The sequence below is a fragment of the Tiliqua scincoides genome, chromosome 8 (assembly GCF_035046505.1).
Source record: "Tiliqua scincoides isolate rTilSci1 chromosome 8, rTilSci1.hap2, whole genome shotgun sequence".
In the NCBI taxonomy this organism is placed as follows: Eukaryota; Metazoa; Chordata; class Lepidosauria; order Squamata; family Scincidae; genus Tiliqua; species Tiliqua scincoides.
The window spans coordinates 43,161,828-43,186,963 of NC_089828.1; the positions used below are offsets into that span (position 1 = coordinate 43,161,828).

A 25,136-nucleotide genomic window follows, 5' to 3' on the forward strand; every position below is an offset into this window, starting at 1 on the left:
TTCAGCGACGTGGAGAGGGGGGATTTGCTGCATGGGTAACAGCCTATCGTCCATACCTACTTTACCCAGGCTTTGCGCACTGGAGAGGACACTCTGTTCCAGAACCACCATTCAGAGCGTGACACCATAGTCTTCCGAGACTGAAGGATGCCAACAAAGTGCTTTCATACATACAGAAAACAGGTAAATATAAAATGTGCACACATTGAAGGAGGTCAAGGTTCCAGGCATGGGGTCTCTCCCAGCTCTATCTGGAGATGCTGAACCTTGCAGCAGAGGAGAGGCAAGATATACATATTTCATATAAATATGTCTACTCCAAAAAAATTCCACTTCTTCATTAACAGTAGAAGACAACAAAAGCTTAAGATAAAATAAATTGGTTAAGGCCAAATCCTATCCAGGCAGGCAGGCGTATCAAGGCCAGGGAGGGGGTGGCCAATGTCCTTCATGGTCTAGATCCACTTTCCCAGGTCCACGTGGACTTGTGCCAGCAAAGTAGCTGTCACTGTTCCTCACTGTTACAGCCCAAGAGGGCTGTAAGGGCTTATCCTTGGGCAAGGGAACAAATGTTTCTTTACATGGAGGAGACCTCCAGGGCCTGAAACTCCCCTACAGGATGTAGCACACACCCCATTGGCACAGCCGATTTGGCACAGGGGGAGGGAGGTGGGATTGGACTACCCATCTTTAAGCTGCCACAAGATTCTGTTGTTTCTGTTGCAGCAGCCTTAGGGCCCAATCCTATCCAACTTTCCATTGCCAATGCAGCTGCAATGCAGCCCTGGAATGCAACAAACATTCCCTTACCTTGAGGAAGCTTCCATGACTCTCCCCCCCCCCCCACTGTAGAATGCAACTCACACTGCTGTTGGCACAGTGGCATCAGACTGGAAAGTTGGATAGGATTGGGTCCTAAAGCTGCTACCCCTGTGGAAGTCTTTGCTGAGGGTCGCTCTTGTGTTCTCTTTGACATGGAAGGACACAGCGTTTGTCAACTGCTAGGGGTAAGGAAGGCCTGCCTCCATCATGGACTGAGGAAGGAACTCCTTGTGCTCAGCCCAACTTCATTACCTCAGAGGTCCTCAGTGGGAGCTGCTGCCTAGTGGGCAGTGCCAAGGGCCCATGCCTAGGAAGGCCAAGGACAAGACGCCATAACATTGTGCCCACCATGTGCCAGGCCATGTCTGTCGCAAATGTTTTGTGACCTCATCGTGAAAATCTCTCAGTGCTACCTTAAGGCACTTCTTGGGGCCATTAAGCCCCAAGTAAGAAAATCTGAGGAAATAAGTGTGGGCTTCCTTTTTATAGCTCCTCTGCGCTCAGCGCAACCCACGCATATCCTCCAGGGACACGCAACCTGGGGGTGGCAAGGGAGGCAGAACTGCCCAACCAGAGTCCTCTGAGAAGTATCACTGCCACCACTGCTGTGAGTGCTCAAGCACTTACAATGCACGTGATCCAGCCACTGTTCAGGGTGCGTGTTGTGAGCACTGACACAGTGGCCCTTTTCAGAGGACTCAGTGGGGCAGTTCTGCCTCATCTGCTGCCCCCACACTGCACATCCCCGATATCCTCATGCCCCTCCCTCCGTACCTGTTGTATGCCTAACAAGCAACACACTTCGTTTCACCGCCACTTCATTTTTCCAAATTAGGATAAATTGTCGTTTGAGGTCACGCTGAGGGCTTTTGCCTCATATATCCCACACACCAAGCCTGGGAAGCTGATCCCTGAACATTCTCACAGCACATGAAGGTTCCGGGGCAAGAGTAGTACCCTGCCAATGGAAACAGGCAAGAGGAATCACGCAACAGCACACCATGCTTTCAGATGAAAACAATCAAACAATTATTCTGCAATACAGCAATTGACGGAATTAAAAGCAATGGTTTCTTTTTATTAGGGGTTAGCATTATTAGCCCTGGAACTTTAAACAAAGATTTTGGTTCCAAAGCTCTCATGCGCTGGTTTCTTAGATTTGGAATGGAAAATCCATTGAAATGGCAATGAAAGCAGCCACCACTCTTGTTCAAGCACGGAGAGTCTATTGTCTCCCCTGTCATAAAGTAAAAAAATGTAAAGTCTGGGGAAGGGCCTGGACCAGCACAAGCCTCCATTCTGGCCCCTGCCAGATTCCACAGACAGCACCTGAAGGTTTGTTTTCAGGTCTTATGAGCAGCTTTAAAAACTGGTGTCTAAGACCCACAACACCCATGTCCCAATGCAGCATTCTGGGTCATCACAGAGATCCAAGTCAGTGTAAACAAACAAACAAACAAAAAACCTTAGTGTATCCTGAATCACAGCAGACAGAATGAAGAATCAAGAACTCCCCACTCCCTTCTAGTCCAGACCTAAAGGAGAAACTGAGAACTGCAGTTCCCCTGAAACCAAGTGGTCACCTTTACTCAGAAGGAAGCACTATAGGGAAGTGGTCTCAGAAGGGTGGCAAGACTTGCTCGCATGTCCCTGATCCTGTAAGTTTATCCAAAAGTCTGGGACTGCTGGGTCAGCATTCCTGAGATATTACCAGGCCTGATAAAAAATTTTTTGACCAGGCTGATAATAATATAAATAATATCCTGAGAAACGCCCCTGCCATCAGCTGCAATATCACTTTCTTGGGGCTCTGATATTCTAAGACCTTCTTCCTTTGGGGAAGAGAATTCACAGCAGCAGGCTAACAGTTCCTGGCTGCAAGACAGAAGCCACTGGGAGCAACAGGAAGTACATAGTCTGCTCTTCCCATCCGTTTTAGACTTCACTTCTCCTCCTTCCTGCTCATCCCAAGATGCTTCAGAGATTTTGGTAGACCTCTATCCTCTTCCCACAGACCAAGTCCGGCTGGTGGATGGCATTCCACATCACCAGCATCTCGTAAGGCACAAACCGATGGACGAGCAGAAGCTCCTTGTAATAACATGGGTCAAATGACTCCAGTTTGGAGGAGGGCACCCTCACACCCACCGTACGGATACCCATGTGGGAGGAAGGAGCAAGCCCCGCTTTCTGGAGGCACATCCCCAGGTACACATCGTCAATGGGGAAGAGTTCAATACTCAGGGATTTCTTGTAGATGGTGTGGGATGTGTAGCCAGACATTAGAAGACCACCCCCACCACAGTAAGGTGGGTAGGACTGCGAGGTGGTCACTTGCTCTGGCACATAGTACTTGCTCCATTTTTCTCGTATGGGGCCCACATTGGCAATCAGCTGCCCCACAAAAAGGTGCTCATCACCTGCTCCCGGAACACTCAACAAGTAGTGGACAATATTGTCTGTGTTTGCAAAAACGTCATCATCTCCATTAAAGATGAAGCGGACACCAGGGCACCGGGCCTCCATCCAAGCATGGAAGAGGACCTGCTTGAGTGTCAGGTTAAAGAAGCTGTCATGGAAGTCCCATTGGAGGATGTCCCTGTGCTCCTCAGTCTCTAATTTCAGGAGTCTGTTAAGCTTCTTAGCCTCCCGCGGACTGGCCACCACTCCAGAGAGGAAGACCCTCCTGATATGTACACCCGCATAGGTCCGTTCCTGCCCCCAAGTCTTACGGATGATTTCACGCCGTTCATAATTCCCAGGAGACGACTTGATGGCCAAAAGCAAGAAGACCTCATGGGAAGTCTCCTGGCTGCCACACTTCTCCAACACATCCAGAAGCAAAGGGAATTCTTTACAATGTTTATACCGCAAGAAATCCTTAATGTGATCGGGCAGCTGGGCAAAGCCTGAGATGTTGGCAACCGACACATTCTCGCGGCACTCAACAATAGGTTTGGGGGCTTCCGTGATGATTGGTGGCAGCGGGCTGGAGACTTCTCTCACCTCTTTCAAGAAGGTACTATTCTCATTCGTTTGGAGAAGGAAGAGGAGGCCTGTGAATCCCAGTAAAATCAATATTGCAACTTCCACCTTGTACCACCAGCGACGTGGCATTTTAGCCTGAAAGTGAAGAAAAGGGAAGATCTGAGTGAATTAATAGCACACAGCTGCCCTCAAGTTGCAAAACCCCAAGACAACCAACCACAGCATAAGATCCATGCAGAAGATTCACTTGTGGCCAAGATATTCAGACTATATACCCAGACTAACCTGGGACTGCCTCCCCCATTGTTTGTTTGTCCCCTTATCTCAAGACTCCTACTATATACCAGTGGTTCTCACACATTTAGCATGGGGACCCACTTTTTAGAATGAAAATCTGTCAGGACCCACCTGAAGTGATGACCAGAAGTGATATTACCAAGCAGGAAAATTTTTTTAACTATCTTAGGCTACAATCCTACCCACACTTACCCAGGAGTAAGTCCCATTGACTATCATTCTTAAAAAAATAGTCGTAATAGCTTGTTAAAAGTACAGGTCTGTCACATTTCCCCAAATACAGTCACATACCATCGTAGCATCAAGTCTAATGTATTAAAAATAAAATATAGAAATGAATGGAGACCCACCTGAAATTGACTCGCGACCCACCTAGTGGGTCCTGACCCACAGTTTGAGGAACACAGCTATACACTATTTTTTAAAATCATTTTTTGTTGTTGTTACTGTTGCAAAAAGGTCCTCTGTGATGTGGATTAGATGGAAAGCCTGTCACTGTCCTTCTAGTCTAGTGTGCTGGCCATGAAAGAATTTGAATCCAAGTCTCTCAATGCAAGTGCAACACTCTGCTTACCACTATTTATTGTCAAATGCCTCCATCCTAAAAACAGAAGCAAAGAAGACTCTTAATAAGGCTTACTGCTTTTTAACCTCCCAAATATGGACAATCCAATTATTCTGCCTGAATGGGAATGAGGAAGGATCCATTATCAATAAAAGCTTATTACAGCCACATAGAAAGAGTCCATGAAGGTGACCTTGCTGGATGTCAGGCAGAGATTCAGCCCACTGCACAGAGCAGAAGAACAAACTGCAAAGAGGCAGTCCAAAGAATCTCTCCTTTAATTGTTACGTGAAAATCCCCTTTTTCCTTTTAGTTGTGATTTTCTCTCTATCTGGCTATGTACTGTGGACTAAAATATCATGCAGGTTAAACCTCAGCACACAGGCCACAATCAGGTCAAGTCACAAGCTTACACAACCTCCACCTCCCGGTGGTCACACATTATGGGAGGAAGTCGTAAATCATTGTTTAAGTGTCTCCTATTCATTGTATTGTTTTAACTCAATCACTGCTTAAGAACTCCTAAAGTGTCTCCTAATCCAATCACTGTTTGAGTCCTGTATGCAAACTTGAACTGCCTTCTTGTGTTGGTATTGTTTAAGTTCCCCCAGCTAGGAAGCCAGCCATTTGACCCCACTGAATTTTGCTGATAAGGGACATCCTGATCTTTTCAATGTTTTCCCTGCTGGGTGGCAGTAAGCAAGCTACCATCCAGCTCAGCTCTGTCTGAAAACCCCTTTTTTAAGAGAGGGCTTCCTCTCACATGCTCTCTTTCTCTGGCTCTCCCTCCAAGGACCAACACATCTGTGTTGTGTCGGAGGGTCCTCTACACAGGACTCTCCCCCCCCCCCCCACTGCTCTACAGGACAGGTAACTATCTTGCGCCTGAAACTCTTTCCCTTCTCCCCCCCCCTTTTTCTCCCCTTCTCTCCCCATCTTTAGTTAGCAACTGGGTTTGGCAGATCAGGGACCCCTAAAATCCTTCCCTACAACCTTTCCCTTTTCTAATTTCCTCGGATGCACCAAATACTCTTTACATGCAACCACCATAAAAGCTAGGTACACTAGATTCAAGTACTAGGACCAAGAAACATATACTTATCATTTTTCCATGTGCATTATGTTTACCTTTGTGCTTTTGTAATAAAACTATAATCTTTTATTACAAGTTATCTTTCTCACAGTCTCCTCTTTAAGCAAAAAGGCAACTTCTCTGCATTACGCCGTCTTGTTATCCAGCCTGCAAACCTAATCTTCCAATAAGGGCAGTATAATAAACAAATCAGCCCTTTTGGTAACATAATAGGGCAAAATGACAAAATCTTCAAGATTAAACATATTCCCTGATAAAAGCAATTACCTTTGCTCTGCTCCCTCTAAGCCTGACACAATTCGTTCTATTGTTCTGATTCTTGAGGTTAGGTGCCTTCCTTCTTCCTTTACGTCAATGTAGGGTAGAAGAGCTCCTTTCAGGCCAAAAAAAGAAATGCACAGAAGGAATGACTCCATAGAACCAAAGTACCTGGAATGAATCCAGATTTTCTCCCAGCTTGCCCTTACTGCCTGTTTTCCTCTCTGCCATATGCTCCCCCACCAATCAAATTTTAGATCATAAGCTCTTTGGGGCAAGCACACACCTTCCCGTTTCTCTGTAAGTATCATGTATATAGATGGAGATCTACAACTGGAATCGTGATTGTCATTTAATCAGCACCCAGCCCATCAAGTCTGATTCATGACATGTGTGGAACTAGAATTTTATTGTGAGAAATAAAACTTGCAAGAAGAAAATATAGGGCTAACAACATAATGGCAGATTCCATAGCGGCCATGCAAACAACAACAGGGTTGCTATATCTTAAAGCAGTGTTTCTCAAACTGTGGGTCGGGATCCACTACGTGGGTTGTGAGCCAATTTCAGGTGGGTCCCTATTCATTTCAATATTTTATTTTGAATATATTAGACTTGGATGCTGCCATGGTATGTAACTGCATTTGGGGAAATATTACAAATCAGTACTTTTAACAGGCTACTATGTATATGCTTAATCCAGGGGTCGGCAACCTGCGGCTCTTTCAGCTGTCTGCTGCAGCTCCTCCAGGTGAAAGTGGCAAAGGGGGTAACAGGAGGCACCTGTGTTGGGAGGGCAGGCTGCTTCCCTCCACCCCCTGAGCTCACTGCCCTCCTCTCCCTTCACCCCCACCTGCCCCACATTGGTTTCCCTTTTCAATTTTGCCCACTCTGCAGGCTTAAGCTCCCTGTTTTTCCCTTCCCCGACTCTCCAGCAGGATGCCCTCCTCCTCAGCCATTGCAAGCCCTTGCAGCCCGCCTTTCCCTGAGCAGGTCCCCACTCAGTGTAAGGAGAGGCTTTTCCTCCACAGCTGAGGAGACATCCTGTGTGTCTACTCAGTAGTAAGCCCCATTACAACAGATGAAGCTTACTCCCAGGAAAGGGTGCCTGGGATGGCAGCCTTGGAGCCTGCTTCTATGTGTGTCTACTCAGTTATAAGCCCCATTACAGTGGATGAAGCTTACTCCCAGGAAAGGGTGCCTGGGAAGGCAGACTTGGAGCCTGCTCAAGGCCAAGCGCAAGGACGGGTGAGTGGGAGCCTGTGCAGGCCTGTTCGAGAGCAAGCCCCGATGTAGTCCCTGGGCTACTCCCAGGAAGGTGTGGAGGGCTGTAGCCTCAGCCCCCTCCTGTGCAGGTCTACTCACAAGTAAGCTATAGTCAGTGGGGCTCCCTCCCAGGAAGGTGTGGAGGGCTGTAGCCTCAGCCCCCTCCTGTGCAGGTCTACTCACAAGTAAGCTGTAGTCAGTGGGGCTTCCTCCCAGGAAGGTGTGGAGGGCTGTAGCCTCAGCCTCTTCCTATGCAGGTCTACTCACAAGTAAGCCCCTCTGTAGTCAGTGGGGCTTCCTCCCAGGAAGGTGTGGAGAGGACTGCAACCTGAGAGCTCCAACCAAATTGTCTGCTCAGAAGTCCCATTGTAGTCAATGGGGCTTACTCCCAGGATAGTGTGGAGAGGGTTGCAGCCTGAGCGAGGGAGGGCAGGCAGGCAGGGCAGAAGCTGGCCTGTGGCTGCCCCCCTCCCCAGCTCTGGCTTCTTCTCTTCCCCACCTCTGGAGTCTGTGTCCTTTTTTCCTTCCAGCAGGGTGCCTCTGGAAGGTGGGGGGAGTTCTTTAGTATCCATGTAAGATAAGCAGATGTCATAACCACCATATGTATTGGAATCCTGGAAGATCTGGTGAGGAGGTAGATGTGGTGTCAGCAGTGGCCCCTTTAAGGGTAAGGCCTGGGCATCCAGCAGAGTGTGCTGCACAGCTGCAGCCACATGAAGGCTATAGGGCCCTCAGGGATATAAGGAGCACCTGAGGCAGGAAAAGGGGTGCAGGTTGGAGAAGGAGTGCAGGTTGGAGAGGAGACTGACTGGGCTTATTGACTTTGATACTCTGACTGATTTGACTGACTTTGGAATCTGATCTTGGACTGTGACTTGGCTTATTGACTTTGGACTCTGCCCTGGATACTCTGACTGACTTTGTGACTAAGGGACTGCTAGAGACACTGGAATTTGGTGTGTGGCTGCTGTGCCCAAGACCTGCTGAGGACCAAGGGTCTGCTGTAGTGGTGGGAGGCTGCTAGCAGGAGAGAGGACCTCTGCAGGTTGAACAGGTGAGCTACCCTGGAGGTGGGGTCCAGCAGGAGTGCAGGGCAGAACCAGGGTCATTTGTTGGGGGAAAGAAGGGGAGCTACTTTGCTTAAAGTGGGCCTAATTCTCCAGGCAGAGAATGGCCTTGGAAGCAGGCAAAACACCATAGAGGACCAGGCGTCTGAAAACACAGGACAAGAATGTATGACAAAACTAACTAAAAGCTACAAGAGGGGGCTACATTATAAAAATGGGACCTATAAGAGCATAAAGGTAAAAAAATACAAACCATATATGCAGTGTTATCTTCATTGTAGATGTCAAAAGGGTTTTGTGGCTCCCGAGGTTTTTTTTCCTCCGGAAAACTGGTCCAAATGGCTCTTTGAGTGTTTAAGGTTGCCGACCCCTGGCTTAGTCAGTAGGACAATGATACTTACTCCTGGGCAAGTGTGGATAGGATCACAAAAATTTTTCCTGCTTGATGATGTCACTTCCAGTTATGACATCACTTCCGGTGGGTTCTGACAGATTCTCATTCTAAAAAAGTGGGTCCCAGTGCTAAAATTGTGAGAAGCACTGCCTTAAAGACTACTAGATCAGTGGTTCCCAAATGTTTTAGCTCACAACCTTACTGGGTGCATCTGGAGGCCACTTCCAGATCATGCTGGGCCCACAACCCACTCTGTTGGCCTCCCCAGGCCCCAGAATGCCTTGTGGAAGCAAACCAAAAGTCACTGAAGCAAACTGGAAGTAGCTTCTGATTGTTTCCGCAGGGCACTCTGGGGCCTGCAGAGGCCAGTGGAGAGGGTTGGGGCCAGCACGCCACGAATGCGACCTTTGAGGGTTCCCAATAAGGCATTACCGCACTATAGGGAGCATCATGTTGTGACCCACCGCACATTGAGTCGCAACTCACAAATGGGTCAAGAAGACCCACAGTTTGGGATTGATTGTGGCAGAAGCTTTGTGGACTGACAGCCCAATCCTATCCACGCTTTCCTGGGAGTAAGCCCCATTGACTCTAATGGGACTTACTTCTGAGTAGACATGCATAGGATTGGGCTGTGAGGCCCACTTCATTAGAAGTGGGAAGTGTTATCCCCAGGTAGCAAAAAGATAAAGACAAGGGACATGTGGGGGGGGGGGATTCCAACAGTGAATCAGAAAGGCCATGAAATGTATGGTGTCCAGCTCGTTACATTTCTACAGAAGATGATAAGCAGATGTTCACTTGGAGCTGCCCTGTTACTCTGTTGCAACAAAATCGTAGAGGCTCCTTGCAGTACTTTAAAAGTTAACCAATTTATTGTGGCAGAAACTGTTTCTGGTTAATCTAGCAGAGTAATTGACCAGGTGGAGTCCTGCCCAAGAAAGCTTCTGCCACAATCAACTGGTTAGCCTTTAAAGGTGCCGTGAGACCCTTTTGACATTTTTGTGACAAAAACAAACAGGGCACCGCCTCTGAATTTTGTCACTCACTACTGACCTTTAGCTGTACGCAGTGGGAATTCATCCATCAATTGTATGGAGCCTTTGACGGGACTTTAGGGTGTGATCTCCTTGGGGCAGGGACCTTTCATAATGTGACATTGTAACATAACGTAACATAACAACATAATGTTGTAAAGTACTAGGTAAACAAATGATCATCATTTCGGACAGAGTTGACAGAGCAAACTGAGAATGTGAGGCAACCCTACACTATTTAATCCATCCTGACAAGAAAAATACGATTTGAAGCCAATTAACTATTTTGATCTTAGCTGAGCAGCAGTGGTATTCCACTGAGCAGCATTGCCAGGCCCGGTGTTGTTGATGACCCATGGCAGGGGGAGGGAAACCCTGATGCGTAAGTGACAGCAGCCTAGTGCTTCCTTGTTCCTCTGAGCACACTGCAAGCTAAAAAAAGGCTGCTACAAAGAAACACCTTTTACAATTGCAGATATTATTTTTCTAGTTGCAGAGGGATTACCTGTGTTTATTTGTAGCTGCCAAATTCTAGCAACAGGACATCACAAGTTTCCTTGAGGAGCAGCTCACAGCTCTTATGTTGCAGTGCCTGACAAATGGTTGGCAACCTTCAGTCTCGAAAGACTATGGTATAAGCCTACAGCACCCGGTATTCCCACGTGGTCTCCCATCCAAGTACTAACCAGGCCTGACCCTGCTTAGCTTGCGAGATCAGACGAAATCAGGCATGTGCAGGGTAACCCACCAAAACAAAATGGGACAGAACTCCCTTTTCTGCCCAGAACTTCCAGATTTGTGTTATTGACAAAACATTGATACAGGCATCCTCCCATATCAACAGCAGAGTCATTCTAGCCCCCCTCCCAAGGATACAAAAATTGAGGGGCTGCGGCCCCTCATAGCCCCCCCCTGTGGCCATGAACATTGTTTAGATACTCGCCACTGCAAAAATGCTTCTTACTTTTACAGGTTGCTATAAGCATGCATGCTTATAGCGTGACATGCAGCCAGGCTGCAGGTGACCTGAATGGTTGAAAAGACTATATAGAATGCAAGCAGGAAGTTAACTGCTTCCCGTTAATGTTCTGTCTAGTCTCTTCAAGCATGCAGGCTGCCTGCCGCCTGCCTGCACCTTGCGCTATAAGCTTACATGCTCATAGTAGCTGTATGCACCTAAGTGACATTAATGGATGTGGGGGAGGTGTGCCCCCCACAATCCATGGATAAGTGAAACCAGTCCACAGATAACAGAACCGCAGATATGAGGGGCTGCCTGTAGTATAGATCAGGGGTGCTCAATAGGTGGATCGCGATCTACCGGTAGATTGCGAGGCAAAATGAGTAGATTGCGAAGCCCTGTCTCTCCAAACTGTTAATATGTCAGTTTCGTCTAGTGACTAGATGAAACTGACATATTTAGCTGACACTAAACTGACACTGAAACTGACACTTTAGCTGCTCTTCAGGCATGCAGCAACAAAACTAACGAAACTGACTAGACTCCAGCAGGGGCTCCATACATTAAAGGGGGTGTCTGTCAGACGCTTCCTTCCCCCCTGGTAGATCTCTGGGCCTTGCTGGGTTTCAAAGTAGCTCTCGAGCCAAAAAAGTGTGAGCACCCCTGGTATAGATTGTCTGTGCCACCTTCTTTGCAATTCCGTGAGCGCAGGAGGAGAAAGCAGTCGTGCTCTGTGCATGCTGCCACTGAGCCAGGCAGGGTGCTCAGAAGTCTTGGCAGGGCTAGTGGGTGCACCAGGCCTAGACTCAGTTTAGATTCCAGGCTCTGTGAGCAACTGCTTGCATTCCCCCCCCCCCCCAATCTAGCAGCTTACTAGGTGCTGAGCAGGCAGGCGAGGGCAGTTCTTCCCCCTCCTTCTACCCTGGCTTGCTACTAAGTGACAGCCCTGCTGCCCTGGCCTGGGGGAAGGGGGAAAGCTTTTAATTTTGGAAACGGTAGTTGGTGACGTAGAAGTCATGAGTATTGCTATGATTCTCACATGCCAGACCTTCTAGGGGAAACTGCATCACAGTTTCACCCGCTTTTCTGTTTGAGTTGCCTTTGTGAGCCTCACCCTGCCTTTCACGGAGAGAGCGGAAGAATACATAAATGTTTGCAGAAACTAAAGACATACTTAACTAGAGTGGTGAGAGAGAAGGGCAAAGTTAAAACTCGTTAAGGCAAATTCTTCACAAAACCAACACCACAAAATTAGACCAGTTAAGAAAGAACACCCCAGCATTTCCTTCCTGTTCAGTAGCACAAAGACACATTGTTGGCAAGTGTGAGAGTGAGAGAACATGCATGTGCTCATCTAAGGGCCCAATTCTATCCTGCACTGGAACAGGCAAGCCAAGAGGCTTGCGTTGTATCCAGCGTGGGATTGTGGCCATAAGCAGCTCAGCCAGAGGGAAGGGGAAACATTTCCTCTTACCTCTGGGTAAGGACTGCTGGAGCGTATAAGTCCAAGGACAGCAGAGTGGCTTGAAGCCTTCCACTCCCCACCCGCCTGCCCCTGGGGCACCCCCCGCCCAGGAACGCCTCCCTCCCACCTCCTCCCTGCCTCTCCCCGTCTACCTTTTTTCCTTGCATTGGACCGCCTGGGTCAATGCAACTCATGAGGAGGAAGCCAGCGCAGAGGCTTGCGTTGGCCTCCGCAGGCTGGCACTTCTTGGTGCGCTGGTCCAGCTTCCTCCTGAGGAAGTGCAAACGTATCTTACGGCACTTTTGTAACCCTCCTGGGCCGGCGCAAGGGACTTGTGTTGGCCCATGGGCACCTTTGGATTGCGCCCTAAGACTTTTAATTTTATTAGGAATAAGAATTGCACAATACTCTACTGGGCAGCAATTGATAGCATAAAAAGCAGCTACTCAATTGTCATTTAGACTAGACATATTCTGGGAGCCTCTTCCAAATCCATAAGCACTATTGTAATGGAAGATCAGAAGATCACAAGGTGGGTGATGTGGTGTTGACAGCTATTCCCATGTTTTGACAGCTGGTTGACAGCTCTGGGAAGGGCAGGGCTGGCTCCACAGCTGTAATCAATCAAGCAAATGGAGACCTGGATGGACACCTGAGCTTCATTTGACCTTGATGGGACTTTGAATGAGCTAATGGGTAGCTCACAGCTGAGCTGCATTTGGATAATAGGACATAGAAGATAAAAGGCAGCTTCAGCAGGAGCAAGAGTTATTCTGACCCAGACCTATGGGACACCCCAGACCTACAGGACCCACCCAGAGATATGGGATGGGCCAGACCTACAAGACCAGGGGACTGCCAGGACTCTGCTGGTAGACTTGAACAGGAGAGGACTGCCAGGACCCTGCTGGAGGAGGAACTCTGCTGCATTGGACTGATACTGGGAAGACTGAACTGTGCTCTGGAGGCTTGGACTGGAGGCTTCAGACCTTTACCCACTAAGTTAAATGGAGTTTTGGGGAGGGAAAGCTTCTGGACAAGAGGAAGTGCATAGAGCGTCTATTTTTGTAGCAATAAATTCTGGTTAATTGCTCAAACTGATGAGGAGTTGTGTTCGTTTCTTTGCACACCACAGCTGTTTCTAGAGATAAGAGGGGTTGTTAATTAGCCAAAAAAGTGGGCAGTAGAAGGGAGACGGGATATTTTGCATAACAGGACAAATTGGCGTAGTCGGCAGGATTTGACAAATTGGATTGCAAGACAACTATTTTATCTGAAAGCAGAAGAAATATGGAAATAAAAATGGTACTTTGTAAATTTCAGAGTCATACCGACACCACCATTCTGGCCCGTGCTGGGGACTTGGTCCTAGGTTGATATAGTACAAACCTAGGGGAGGATGCTTTAAATGATGCTCTGAGAATTCTTGTATTAGGCCATACTGCAGCCATGGAACATAAAGGTTTGGCTAGTGTGCTAAGGAATGTATCATGCTTCTCATGCAGATATGAAAGTGGTATATTCCTAGCCTAGTGGTTCCCAAACTTACCTGGGTCCTGCAGCCTCTTCTTCCCAGTTCAGTCAGGTGCCACCATCTTGGATCTCACAAAAGCTCACAAGATCCAAGACGGCAGCACACAAACCTGGTGAGACTTTGTGAGATCCAAGATGGTGGCGCTCAAATCTTGTGAGATTTGGGTGCTACCCTCTTGGATTTCACAAAATCTCAGAAGATTGCAGTGCCCAGGGGAATGGGTAGGTGGGACTACTGGGGACATCCTGAAGTGCCCCTATGAGGCCTAGCCTGGCCTAGCCTTATTCCCAGTATGAGAGATTTAAGGAGCAGGACATCTAACATTTTTATTTCATCAAGTTTTTAATTGATGGTTTTAGGGTTGGGCCTTCTGCACCTGCATATTTTATAGTCACTCACAGAATTATAAAGTTGGAAGGGGCCCAAAAGTTCATCTATTCCAACACCCTATCTGTAGCAGGAGATCCTTCTAGAGCAGTGGTTTGCAAACTTTTAAGCACCAGGACCCACTTCTTAAGCACTTCAGGACCCCACTCTATCAGGACCCACCTAGCTTTAGGAGACCAAAAAAAAAAAGTTTCACTTTACCAACAGCTCAAGCCCTTGTCTTTATTACCCCACCTTCTGGAGTGTTTGTTGAGCTCCACGGTCATTGGATTGGGACCACTCTGGTAGCCTTATGTTCTCCTTGGCCTGCCCTTCAAAGTGAATTGAGGCACATTTGCCTACTCATAAGTAAATGTGCATGTGCGACTCAGTTTCACTTTCCATAGGGCTCAATACATTTTCCTTGTCAGCTATCAGCTTATCAGTTTCAGAACCCACCAAAAATCAGATTAGGACCCACTGGTGTCTGCCAACCCACAATTTGGGAACCGCTGTCTTAGAGCATCTCCAGCAGCTGCCTGTTGCATCTCTGCCTGAAGAACTCCAGTGAGGGAGGCAGATGGCATTGAATTCCAGGAATGAGGGTGAATCAACCAGAGTGATGGTGTGTGCTCTATGGGTCACAATATATTGTTTTAAAAATCGAGTCATTGTGCTAAAACGTTTGGGCAGCACTGCTCTAGTCTAGCCTATATTTTACCACCTTGCTGGTTCAGATGTTCAGCAAGATGTCCAGTCAAATGCTTTACTGAACTCAAGATAAATTATATCCACAGCATTCCCACTGTCCAGTAAGCCTGTTACCCTTATCTAAAGAGGAGATGAGACTTGTCTGGCAATTTATGTGCATTCCTTCAGCTCCCCGAGAGGAAGATTTGAATTGCAGACTTCCAGCTCTTTCTGTTTGAGAATACAACCACTCATCCAAACTGAGCTACATTCTCACATTTTAAAAAATGTAATTATTTTTTCCCATTGTTTACAGAGCACAAAAAATTACCATGATTAGAGAAAGCTAAGGATGACACAAAAATAGAGGAAAGAGCAAGTAGGAAATCTCATCTTGCAGAGCAATTTAAGATAGAACTTCTATATTGTTTTTCAGAAACATGTTTCCAAAAGTAGTGTTAAGTGACTTTAATCCCCTCCCCTGCAAGAGTAAGTTTGTGTAATATAAATACTGATAAAATTCAGCCTTGCTGGTCATCTGGTTGGCAACCTTCAGTCTTGAAAGACTATGGCATAAGCCAGGGGTCAGCAACCTTAAACACTCAAAGAGCCATTTGGACCTGTTTTCTGGAGGAAAAAAAACCTCAGGAGCCACAAAACCCTTTTGACATCTACAATGAAGATAACACTGCATATATAGGTGTTTTTTTTTACCTTTATGCTCTTATAGGTCCCATTTTTATAATGTAGCCCCCTCTTGTAGCTTTTAGTTAGTTTTGTCATATATTCTTGTCCTGTGTTTTCAGACGCCTGGTCCTCTATGGTGTTTTGCCAGATTCTAAGGCCAAGCTCTGCCTGGAGAATTATGCCCACTTTAAGCAAATTAGCTCCCCTTCTTTCCCCCAACAAATGACCCTGGTTCTGCCCTGCAGTCCTGCTGGACCCTACCTCCAGGGTAGCTCGCCTGATCAACCTGCAGAGGTCCTCTCTCCTGCCAGCAGCCTCCCACCACTACAGCAGCCCCTGGGTCCTCAGCAGGTCTTGTGCACAGCAGCCACACACCAAACTCCAGTGTCTCCAGCAGTCCATTAGTCACAAAGTCAGTTTTCCAAGCCTTCTTAATGTAATTTGTCAAAAATGTTGATATTTTATGTTGAACTGTAAATGTTTTATTAGTAATTTAGTATCTTAACTCCGTTTTTGATAAATGGGATTAGGACTAATTATGTTTGCTTTTATGATTTCTCTATCTATGCCTAATAAATGTTTATTCATTCATTCACAAAGTCAGAGTATCCAGGGCAGAGTCCAAAGTCAATAAGCCAAGTCACAGTCCAAGGTCAGATTCCAAAGTCAGTCAGAGTATCCAAGTCAATAAGGCAAGTCAGTCTCCTCTCCAACCTGCACTCCTTCTCCAACCCACACCCCCCTTCCTGCCTCAGGTGCTCCTTATATCCCTGAGGGCCCTATTGCCTTCAAGTGGCTGCAGCTGTGCAGCACACTCTGCTGGGTGCCCAGGCCTTACCCTTAAAGGAGCCACTGCTGACACCACATCTATCTCCTCACCAGATCTTCCACCTGGTGGTTATGACATCTGCTTATCTTACATGGATACTAAAGAACTCCCCCCACCTTCCAGAGGCACCCTGCTGGAAGGAAAAAAGGACACAGACTCCAGAGGTGGGGAAGAGAAGAAGCCAGAGCTGGGGGGGAAAGGTGGGGGGCAGCCTCAGGCCAGCTTCTGCCCTGCCTGCCTGCCTGCCTGCCTGCCCTCCCTCAGGCTGCAACCCTCTTCACACTATCCTGGGAGTAAGCCCCATTGACTACAATGGGACTTCTGAGCAGACAAGTTGGTTGGAGCTCTCAGGTTGCAGTCCTCTCCACACTTTCCTGGGAGGAAGCCTCACTGACTACTTGTGAGTAGGCCTGCATAGGAGGGGGCTGAGGCTACAGCCCTCCACACCTTCCTGGGAGGAAGCCCCACTGACTACAGTGGGGCTTGCTCTCGAACAGACCTGAGCAGGCTCCAAGGCTGCCATCCCAGGAACCCTTTCCTGGGAGTAAGCTTCATCTGCTGTAATGGGGCTTACTACTGAGTAGACACACAGGATGTCTCCTCAGCTGTGGAGGAAAAGCCTCTCCTTGCACTGAGTGGGGACCTGCTCAGGGAGAGGCGGGGGCTGCAAGGGCTCGCAATGGCTGAGGAGGAGGAGGGCGTCCTGCTGGAGAGTTGGGGAAGGGAAAAACAGGGAGCTTAAGCCTGCAGAGCGGGCAAAATTGAAAAGGGAAACCAATGCAGAGCAGGTGGGGGTGAAGGGAGAGGAGGGCAGTGAGCTCAGGGGGCGGAGGGAAGCAGCCTGCCCTCCCAACACAGGTGCCTCCTGTTACCCCATTTGCCACTTTCACCTGGAGGAGCCGCATGCAGTTCTAGAGCCGCAGGTTGCCAACCTCTGGTATAAGCCTACAGCACCTGGTATTCCCAGGTGGTCTCCCATCCAAGTACTAACCAGGCCTGACCCTGCTTAGCTTCCGAGAGATCAGACAAGATCGGGCATGTGCAGGGTAACAGTAGATGCCAACTCCTGGTCATCTAACTGGTCATCTACAAACTGCATTAGAGGAGATTGTGAACGTCAGGGAAAGAGTCTCATTCTGCAGGTCAGATCATTCTAACATAAATTTGCTGTTTTTATTTATAAAAGGATTTATATCCTGCCTTTACATTTTTAAGAGTGGCCAGGGGGATTACAATAAGACAGTAAAGCTACAGCAGAAAGGAAAACAAGAGACCAGAGAGATCAGGCATGTCCTTAAACCAAGAGGGATGCCTATGAGCACACCCAAACGTGTTCACATCACTTTCTGATAATAATTGTGCCAAAAGCATTCCAGAGTTCACACACCAGAAACAGGTAGCGTGGAAAGATGGCTACGGACAAGGCAAAAAGCAGTTAATCTGACCTGCTGTAGCCTGGAACTTCTGCCTTCAGCCAAGCTTCTGTGTTGTGGCAACAGCCACAGTGGTACAGCAGAGCATACAACAGCATCAGTGCTGGAGGGGTGAGTATGTTGATTTTGTTTCCCTGAAGTCACAGCAGCCTCCAATTAAAGCAGTCCCCAGACAGGAAGCCCTGGTAACTGCCTCCCATCTGAAGGAGCAAACCTTCTCCAAAAGAAGGCAGCAATCTCTTGTTATTCAGGGGAGGAACTGCAAGGAAGGAAGTTAAATCTGCTGCAGCCAAAAACATCAAGGGCAACGTCAACTCTACAGGTTGCCCAGATAGCAGTTTGAAAACAGTCCTTTTTGTGCACAGGATGTGACATAAATAGGAGCTCTCCAGCAGCAGACTGAGTGGCCACAATCCCTGCACAATGACTCAGAAGGGAAGGAAGGTAGCAAGTGACAAAATGTGGGCCGACAACAGATCAACCACCCACAGATAGAAAGCAGGCACTGGGGGAAATCCAGAGGGCAGGCGTGAGAAGCAGAGGAAGCCATGCCATGCACTGGTTCAATGACTACAAAGCATTGTGGTCAGGCCTGCCTTTGAGCTGAAATACGTTAACCAGGACTTGTCAGTCTGAGCATTATTCAAAGATCTTTGAGAAGAATGCTGCAGAAAGGACAACCCTAGTGATGAGGCAGTTGGAGGAGCACCCCTAAATAGGAAGATGAATACATTTGGGACTTTCCCCTTAGTTGGGGGTGGGGAGGTAAGTCAGGGAGAATGTGATAAAGGCTTATGGGAAACTGTGCGTTATATGGAGGGAGAAGATAGAGAGCATAACTCTTAGTACCAGAGCTTGGCAACACTTAGTTAAAATGATTGGTAGGAGATCAGAACAGACCAAAAAAAATACTGTACTATGGTAAGAAAACTTCATGGAAGGGGAGATCTACCAGCCACAATACCCAAATGAAGCCTCTGCTTTTAGAGACAGTCTATACCTACATATCAATTGCTGGGGCACAAACAAGAGTTATTGCCTTCAAGCACAAGCCACTGGGAGACCACTGTGGGAAGATGCTAGACCAGATGCCACAATTTGGTCTGACCCGGCAAAGCATTTCCTATTTGTTGGCTTCTAGTTAGTTTCTAGGCACAATACAAAATGCCTTTTTTACCCCATAAAGTTCAATATAACAGTTTGGGACCAAGATATCTTAAGAACTGTCCACTCGATTCTGCCTGTCCATAGCCCCACTTTTAGAGAAGAGGCAGTGCTGAGAGGCAACTAATTAAAACCAATCATACGTGTTGCGCCAAAGAGTTGTGTCATGTGATCGAAAAAATATCGCCAAAACCTTCAGCGTTTCATGGAGAACCCCAAGTCACTCTTAAGAAGTGTGGAAGGTCTTCTTAATGCTTAAACTTCATCCTTCTTATGGATTATTTTAGGATTATGGGCCCAATCTTATTGGGCCCAGCTGCCTGCAGAATGCATATTCTGCTGGCAATGGCTGCAGTAAGGCAGTCGTAAAAGGAGCTCTAGCCAGTAGCCAGTGCGCTGCAAGTATACTGATGGGAAGGCTGCAGCCTTCCCACGAATGTCAGAGGATCCCAGAGGACCTACCAAAACAGGTAAGATGTGGGGGGCAGCCACCAAATCCTAGCCCCCATCCCAGAACTGATCCCATGGCGTGGGACCACAAAGATGTTGAAGAAATGCAGTCACAATTTGTTGGTGATCCTGTCGTAACTCATTTTTAATCATTTTATTTGGTTGATTATTGAGTTGCATTGTGTGAGCAATTGTACTATCATAGGCTATTGATTTAGTTGGGTAGAATGGGAAAAAGTATTCCCGTGAGAAACGGAAAATCTTGTCTTCCCCCATTCCAAAGGATATCCTGAGCAAAAGAGATAAGAAATCTGTGCAAGCTCAGGAATAGGTGCCCCTTTCTCTAGAATGCAGCAGTGAATTCTCAGGAAAAAAGGATGCCATGATCTGTAAGAAGACGCTGTGTTCTTGAATATGCATAAGTTATTGGTTGAATATGTATATCTATGAAGAGAAGCAGTGTATTGTTTTAGGTTCTGATTGGTCCAAATGTAAAATCTTACCCTATCTGGCATGAAGCCAAATCTTTTGTAATGATGCATATGCAAAAGGAATTGGGTGTGAATGAAGTATAAAAAATTTGAATTCTCTATGTTCTGGGTGCCTGTTCTCTCCATCCCTGGCTCCAAGCACAGTTCTGTGTCTGTGTCTGCTCAGAGGTAAGTCCTATCATGGTCAATGGGGCTTGCTCCTGCGTAGGTGGGTCAGAAATGTTGAGTAACTGGTGAAAAAAAACAGCTGTTTTAATAAAATAAGAAGTACCTGAAACAAATGCAGACTAGCCTGATGAGTCTTCACTTAGCTGGAAAAGAACCCTGAGGAAAGTTTTTAACTTTTCTCTCACACAGACCTGTGCCAGAAAATTTGCTAGCACAGATTTGAATAAGACCCCTCCCTGATACTGCAGAGGTTTACCCCCAGGTAAGGGAATGATTGCTCCCTTACCCAGAGGAGACCTCCACAACTGCCCCCCCCCAAGCAGGATGCAGATAGCCACATTAGCATTGCTGCATCATTGGTTGGGGGAAGCATAGGATTGGGCTGTTAATCTGGTGTAATCATGACTAAGCAAATGGCCCAGCTCTGAACCCAGTCCTTGCACACACAAAACACTGGCAAAGGAGCACCTACCGTAGTAAGACTCAGAGGACATGCAGCCCAAGTCCCTTGCTGCAAAGTAATGGCACAAACTGGTGTGTTAAGGAAGTAAGGGGTCTAAATTAGGGCTGCCACTTGATTGAGTCAACATTAACCACTTAGAATGCATGAGTTTAGATCAAATACATTTTAAATGAATAAGCATAATCATTCTGCAATTAAAAATTTCTGGGATTTTTAGAAGACACACATATCAGTGCAGGGTGGAGTAAATAAAATACGGCAGAGTAAATAAAAATGGTTGCAGTGAAGGAACTCTTTAAGTAGGGTGTGCTTTGAAGCAGGGTGGGGGAAAGTCTCTGAAATGTTGCTGGATTAACATTCTTCCTCCAATCAAAGATCTGCGTTCCATTAAAGAATTGTAAAATGGCTGTATTCTTTCCATCACACAAACAGATAATCTCCTCAGGTGAAAGAGGAGCAGCCGTAACTTAACCCAGCACATTCTCCAGCTCAGAATGCAGTGAAGCTGGTTTCTTGAGCCTGTGAGCAAGGAGAGGTCACACTGGATCAATAGGGTCAGATTTAGAAACCTGTCATCCCAATTCATCTTTTGTTCAACCTTTGACTGACGGTCAAGATGAATAACCTGGTATTAGGAGAGTCTGTTTTCAGAGCTTAGATTACCCCAACAGCATGGAGAGAAGCACTATCATGCTTGCAATGCAATTCGAATTTGAATTCCGAGAACCTTTATTGGCATACGTAATAAATAAATAAATACATGGCCGCAATAAGCCCACCAACAAGACACAAGAAACAGACCACAAATAAAGTGCACACTCAACGTATCAATCAGGGCTACCTTAAACTCTGAAAGATAAAAACTTTAAGTTTTTTTGACATTCTGTGCTGTCCTGGGAGGGGTTTTTCCAACACGGCTCCCCTCTGCCTGGTTTCTTGATACTGAGACGGTGCATAAAGCTACCCTCCCCATTCAGCTGCTGACCCAGTAAAGCAAAGGGCAGGAAGGAGTGTGTAAGCACTAACTACTAGACACCACTTCCGGTGGTCAGACTGTCTTCTCCTGGTACCTTCTCTGACAGATGCTCAATAGTGTGTGGGCACTCTCAGAAGGTGGCAAGGGCAGGGAGGATGTTCAGTTTTACCAGAAGTCCTAGAAGGTTAAGCTTTGGTGGCCTGGATGGGTCTTTGCTTCTTAGAACCAAAATAGTTTGCAAAAATTGCAGGCTTTTATGCATAGTTACACACAGGTCAGAACTCAGATTTTTCTGGTTGCAGCCAGAAGAACTTGAGTTGTGACCTGTGTGTGTAACTATTCATAAGGACCTGCTGTTTTCTGAGGACAGGCAAGCTTCTCACTCATGGACACCAATGTATTGGCAACCTTCAGTCTCGAAAGACTATGGTATCGTGCTCTGAAAGGTGGTCCTGGCACAGCATCTAATGTGGCTGAAAAGGCCAATCCGGGAGTGACAATCCCTTCCACACCGGGAGCAAGTGCAGTCTGTCCCTGGTCTGTCTCCCTGGCTATGGGCCTTCCTTCTTTGCCTCTTTGCCTCAGACTGTTGGCAAAGTGTCTCTTCAAACTGGGAAAGGCCATGCTGCACAGCCTGCCTCCAAGCGGGCCGCTCAGAGGCCAGGGTTTCCCACTTGTTGAGGTCCGTCCCTAAGGCCTTCAGATCCCTCTTGCAGATGTCCTTGTATCGCAGCTGTGGTCTACCTGTAGGGCGCTTTCCTTGCATGAGTTCTCCATAGAGGAGATCCTTTGGGATCCAGCCATCATCCATTCTCATGACATGACCGAGCCAACGCAGGCGTCTCTGTTTCAGAAGTGCATACATGCTAGGAATTCCAGCACGTTCCAGGACTGTGTTGTTAGGAACTTTGTCCTGCCAGGTGATGCCGAGAATGCGCCGGAGGCAGCGCATGTGGAAAGCGTTCAGTTTCCTCTCCTGTTGTGAGCAGAGAGTCCATGACTCGCTGCAGTACAGAAGTGTACTCAGGACGCAAGCTCTGTAGACCTGGATCTTGGTATGTTCCGTCAGCTTCTTGTTGGACCAGACTCTCTTTGTGAGTCTGGAAATCGTGGTAGCTGCTTTACCGATGCGCTTGTTTAGCTCAGTATCGAGAGAATGAGTGTCGGAGATCGTTGAGCCAAGGTACACAAAGTCATGGACAACCTCCAGTTCATGCGCAGAGATTGTAATGCAGGGAGGTGAGTCCACATCCTGAACCATGACCTGTGTTTTCATGGACACCAGGATCCAGCAAATGCACAACGTCATCAGAAACACATCTCAGCTACTACAAATCTGCATCACAGCTTACAAGGAATCCTAGGGCAGGGAGAAAAATGAGTCTCCAGCAATCCAAATCTGCTCTGCATGTACCAATGTAAGAGTCAATGAGAGCCAAGCGTGGTGCCAACCACTGTCCTTTGAAGGGCACAGCAAAGCTTGTGGTGCAGGCAGGCACTGCCATTCTTGGTCTCATCTTTTCGTAGCCAGGACACAAAAACATGAGCAGCTCTGTTGGATCCAACCAAGATGGGTCATTCTGATCCAGTGACCGGGATTTTTGGGGTGCGTGGAGCACCATAAACATACACTTGGCATACATATACAAACCCGTCTGGCAAAGTATCCGTTATGCAAGTCCTAGACCACAGTCTCAACTCCAAAGTCTAAATTTGAAAAAGATAACAGAGAATCTAGCAGGAGGGTTGGGTCGACAAAAGGTGTCTTAAATCTGAATATCCTTTCCCACTTTTGTGGACAATATTGGAAATTTATGATTCTTTCCAACAAAATCCAAATATTGTTCAAAAAGTGAGAACAAATGTAGTGGTGGTGGTGGTCAGGATGTCCTATTAAACCAGCTTTTTCTTCCTATGCATCAGGTGAGTGGGTGATGCTGCAGACTCTGGGAGAAGGTGTCAATAGCCGTAGCTTTTCTTCAGTTTCCTTCTTTCCCCTTCCTCTATTACCACTCCTTTGGTAATTTTCTTCCTGTTATACCCTGGTTACATGTGTGATTCTCCTCTCTTACAACCACAGTTCAGGTTGGCAACCTTCAGTCTCGAAAGACTATGGTATAAGCCTACAGCACCCAGTATTCCCAGGCGGTCTCCCATCCAAGTACTAACCAGGCCTGACCCTGCTTAGCTTCCAAGATCAGATGAGATTGGGCATGTGCAGGGTAACAGTTGCTGTCCAGGAAGCTAGCTCATTTTAGGGGGCGACCCTCTCTGTGAAATTGGTTCAGCGTCGGAGTGTTGCCGACATCCATCGGAGCTGCTACATCTGCATTTTAAAACTGAGCATTCCCCTCTAAGAAGCCTTTTCTCCTGTTTCTAGTTCTCCATTTAGGCTGCAGTCCTAACCACACTTTCCTGAGAGTAAGCCCCATTGAACAAAACAGGACATACTTCTGAGTAGACCTGGTTAGGACTGTGCCCTTAAGCATTCTTCCCCCCCTTATTTCGAGAATGCTATATGGTTTGCTACACACAACCCTGTTCCCCATTCTTTGTCTCCCTCTCCATACAGCCAATTTCCCTGCATACCCCCTTCCAGAATGATTCTCTCTGCCCTCCTCAATAGCCAAGTTTTATTTTAACCATATTACAGGTTGAGCACCCCAAATCCAAAATTTTTTACCACCAACGTGACATCACAAAGGTCAAATTCCACATCTGATCTCATGTGATGGGCTGAAGTCAAAGTACAGCTGCACAATTTATTCAGCATTCCTCAAAGGGAAAGAGAGGTCCTCTTAGCCCTCTTCAGCTGTGATCTCTTTTCCCACGCAATCCCAGATTCCCCCGTGCAAGCATGCCCACAACATGCCACAACATTATGTGGCCCACATTATGAATGAATTTTGTGTTTAGACTTGGGTCCCATTCCCAAGATCTCATTATGTATAGGAAGGTATTCCAAAATTTAAAAAAAAAAAAAAAATCAGAAATCTGTTACACTTCTGGTGTCTAGCATTTCGAATGACTTGGAACCTGTGGTTCCATTACTGTCACCTGAAATGGCATTCGCCTTTTTGGCAGCTGCATCATACTGCCGGCTCATGTTGCAGTCTAACCACATTGACTCCCACCAAGCCAAGTATCACTCACCTGGTAATGATGCACTTGAAGGCATTTGTTGTTTACTCCTAAATGCAGAGTTTTGCATCCACCTTCTTCAAATTCCATTTTGCTAGTTTCCAGTTTGGACAGTGGGGTCATTCCTCATCACCGTATTTTTAAGCAGTGGGTGTTTAATGCAGTTTCCTGAAACTATGCTAACTGTATTCAGGGTCAGCTGGACAAAAGTAGTAATTACCTTGGAAGCCGACACTCTTGGGTTTAGCAGCCTGTGTAGCGCAAGAAACATACACCCGTCAGGTATTTCCTGTTTGGCCAGTTCAGGGGGGAAAAAAATGTGTCACAATTCCCACCACTGTTTTTCTAGCATCGTAAACATATGCATGTCAGCTTTGAATACTGGTTGAATTTTCTGATAAGAAGGTCCAATTGCCCAGTCATTTTGTTCCATTCCTGAGGAAGTATCTTTCCTAGGCCACGTATGAAAAGCAAACATCATGGCTAAATCGACTTCCCTTAGACCAGACTTGCCTTGCGCAGGATTAAAGG

General features: G+C 47.0%; 1 protein-coding gene and 1 pseudogene across 4 annotated transcripts; both read right to left on the bottom strand.

Moving 5' to 3' along the window:
- Positions 1-876: 876 nt before the first annotated feature.
- Positions 877-24,889, bottom strand: B3GNT3 (UDP-GlcNAc:betaGal beta-1,3-N-acetylglucosaminyltransferase 3). 4 transcript variants are annotated; one of them, XM_066635791.1, is made up of 3 exons: positions 24,618-24,703; positions 6,033-6,138; positions 877-3,945 (listed from the first exon to the last, which is right to left on the bottom strand). In XM_066635791.1, the coding sequence occupies exon 3, from the start codon at positions 3,937-3,939 to the stop codon at positions 2,800-2,802; it is 1,140 nt and encodes a 379-aa protein (XP_066491888.1). In that variant the 5' UTR covers positions 3,940-3,945; positions 6,033-6,138; positions 24,618-24,703; the 3' UTR covers positions 877-2,799. The 4 variants fall into 4 exon arrangements, with proteins under 4 accessions (XP_066491888.1, XP_066491887.1, XP_066491886.1 ...); XM_066635790.1 differs by lacking the exon at positions 24,618-24,703 and adding an exon at positions 17,765-17,907; XM_066635789.1 differs by lacking the exon at positions 6,033-6,138 and having other exon boundaries at positions 24,618-24,889.
- LOC136659504 (5S ribosomal RNA) lies at positions 23,585-23,701 on the bottom strand (annotated as a pseudogene).
- Positions 24,890-25,136: the final 247 nt, after the last annotated feature.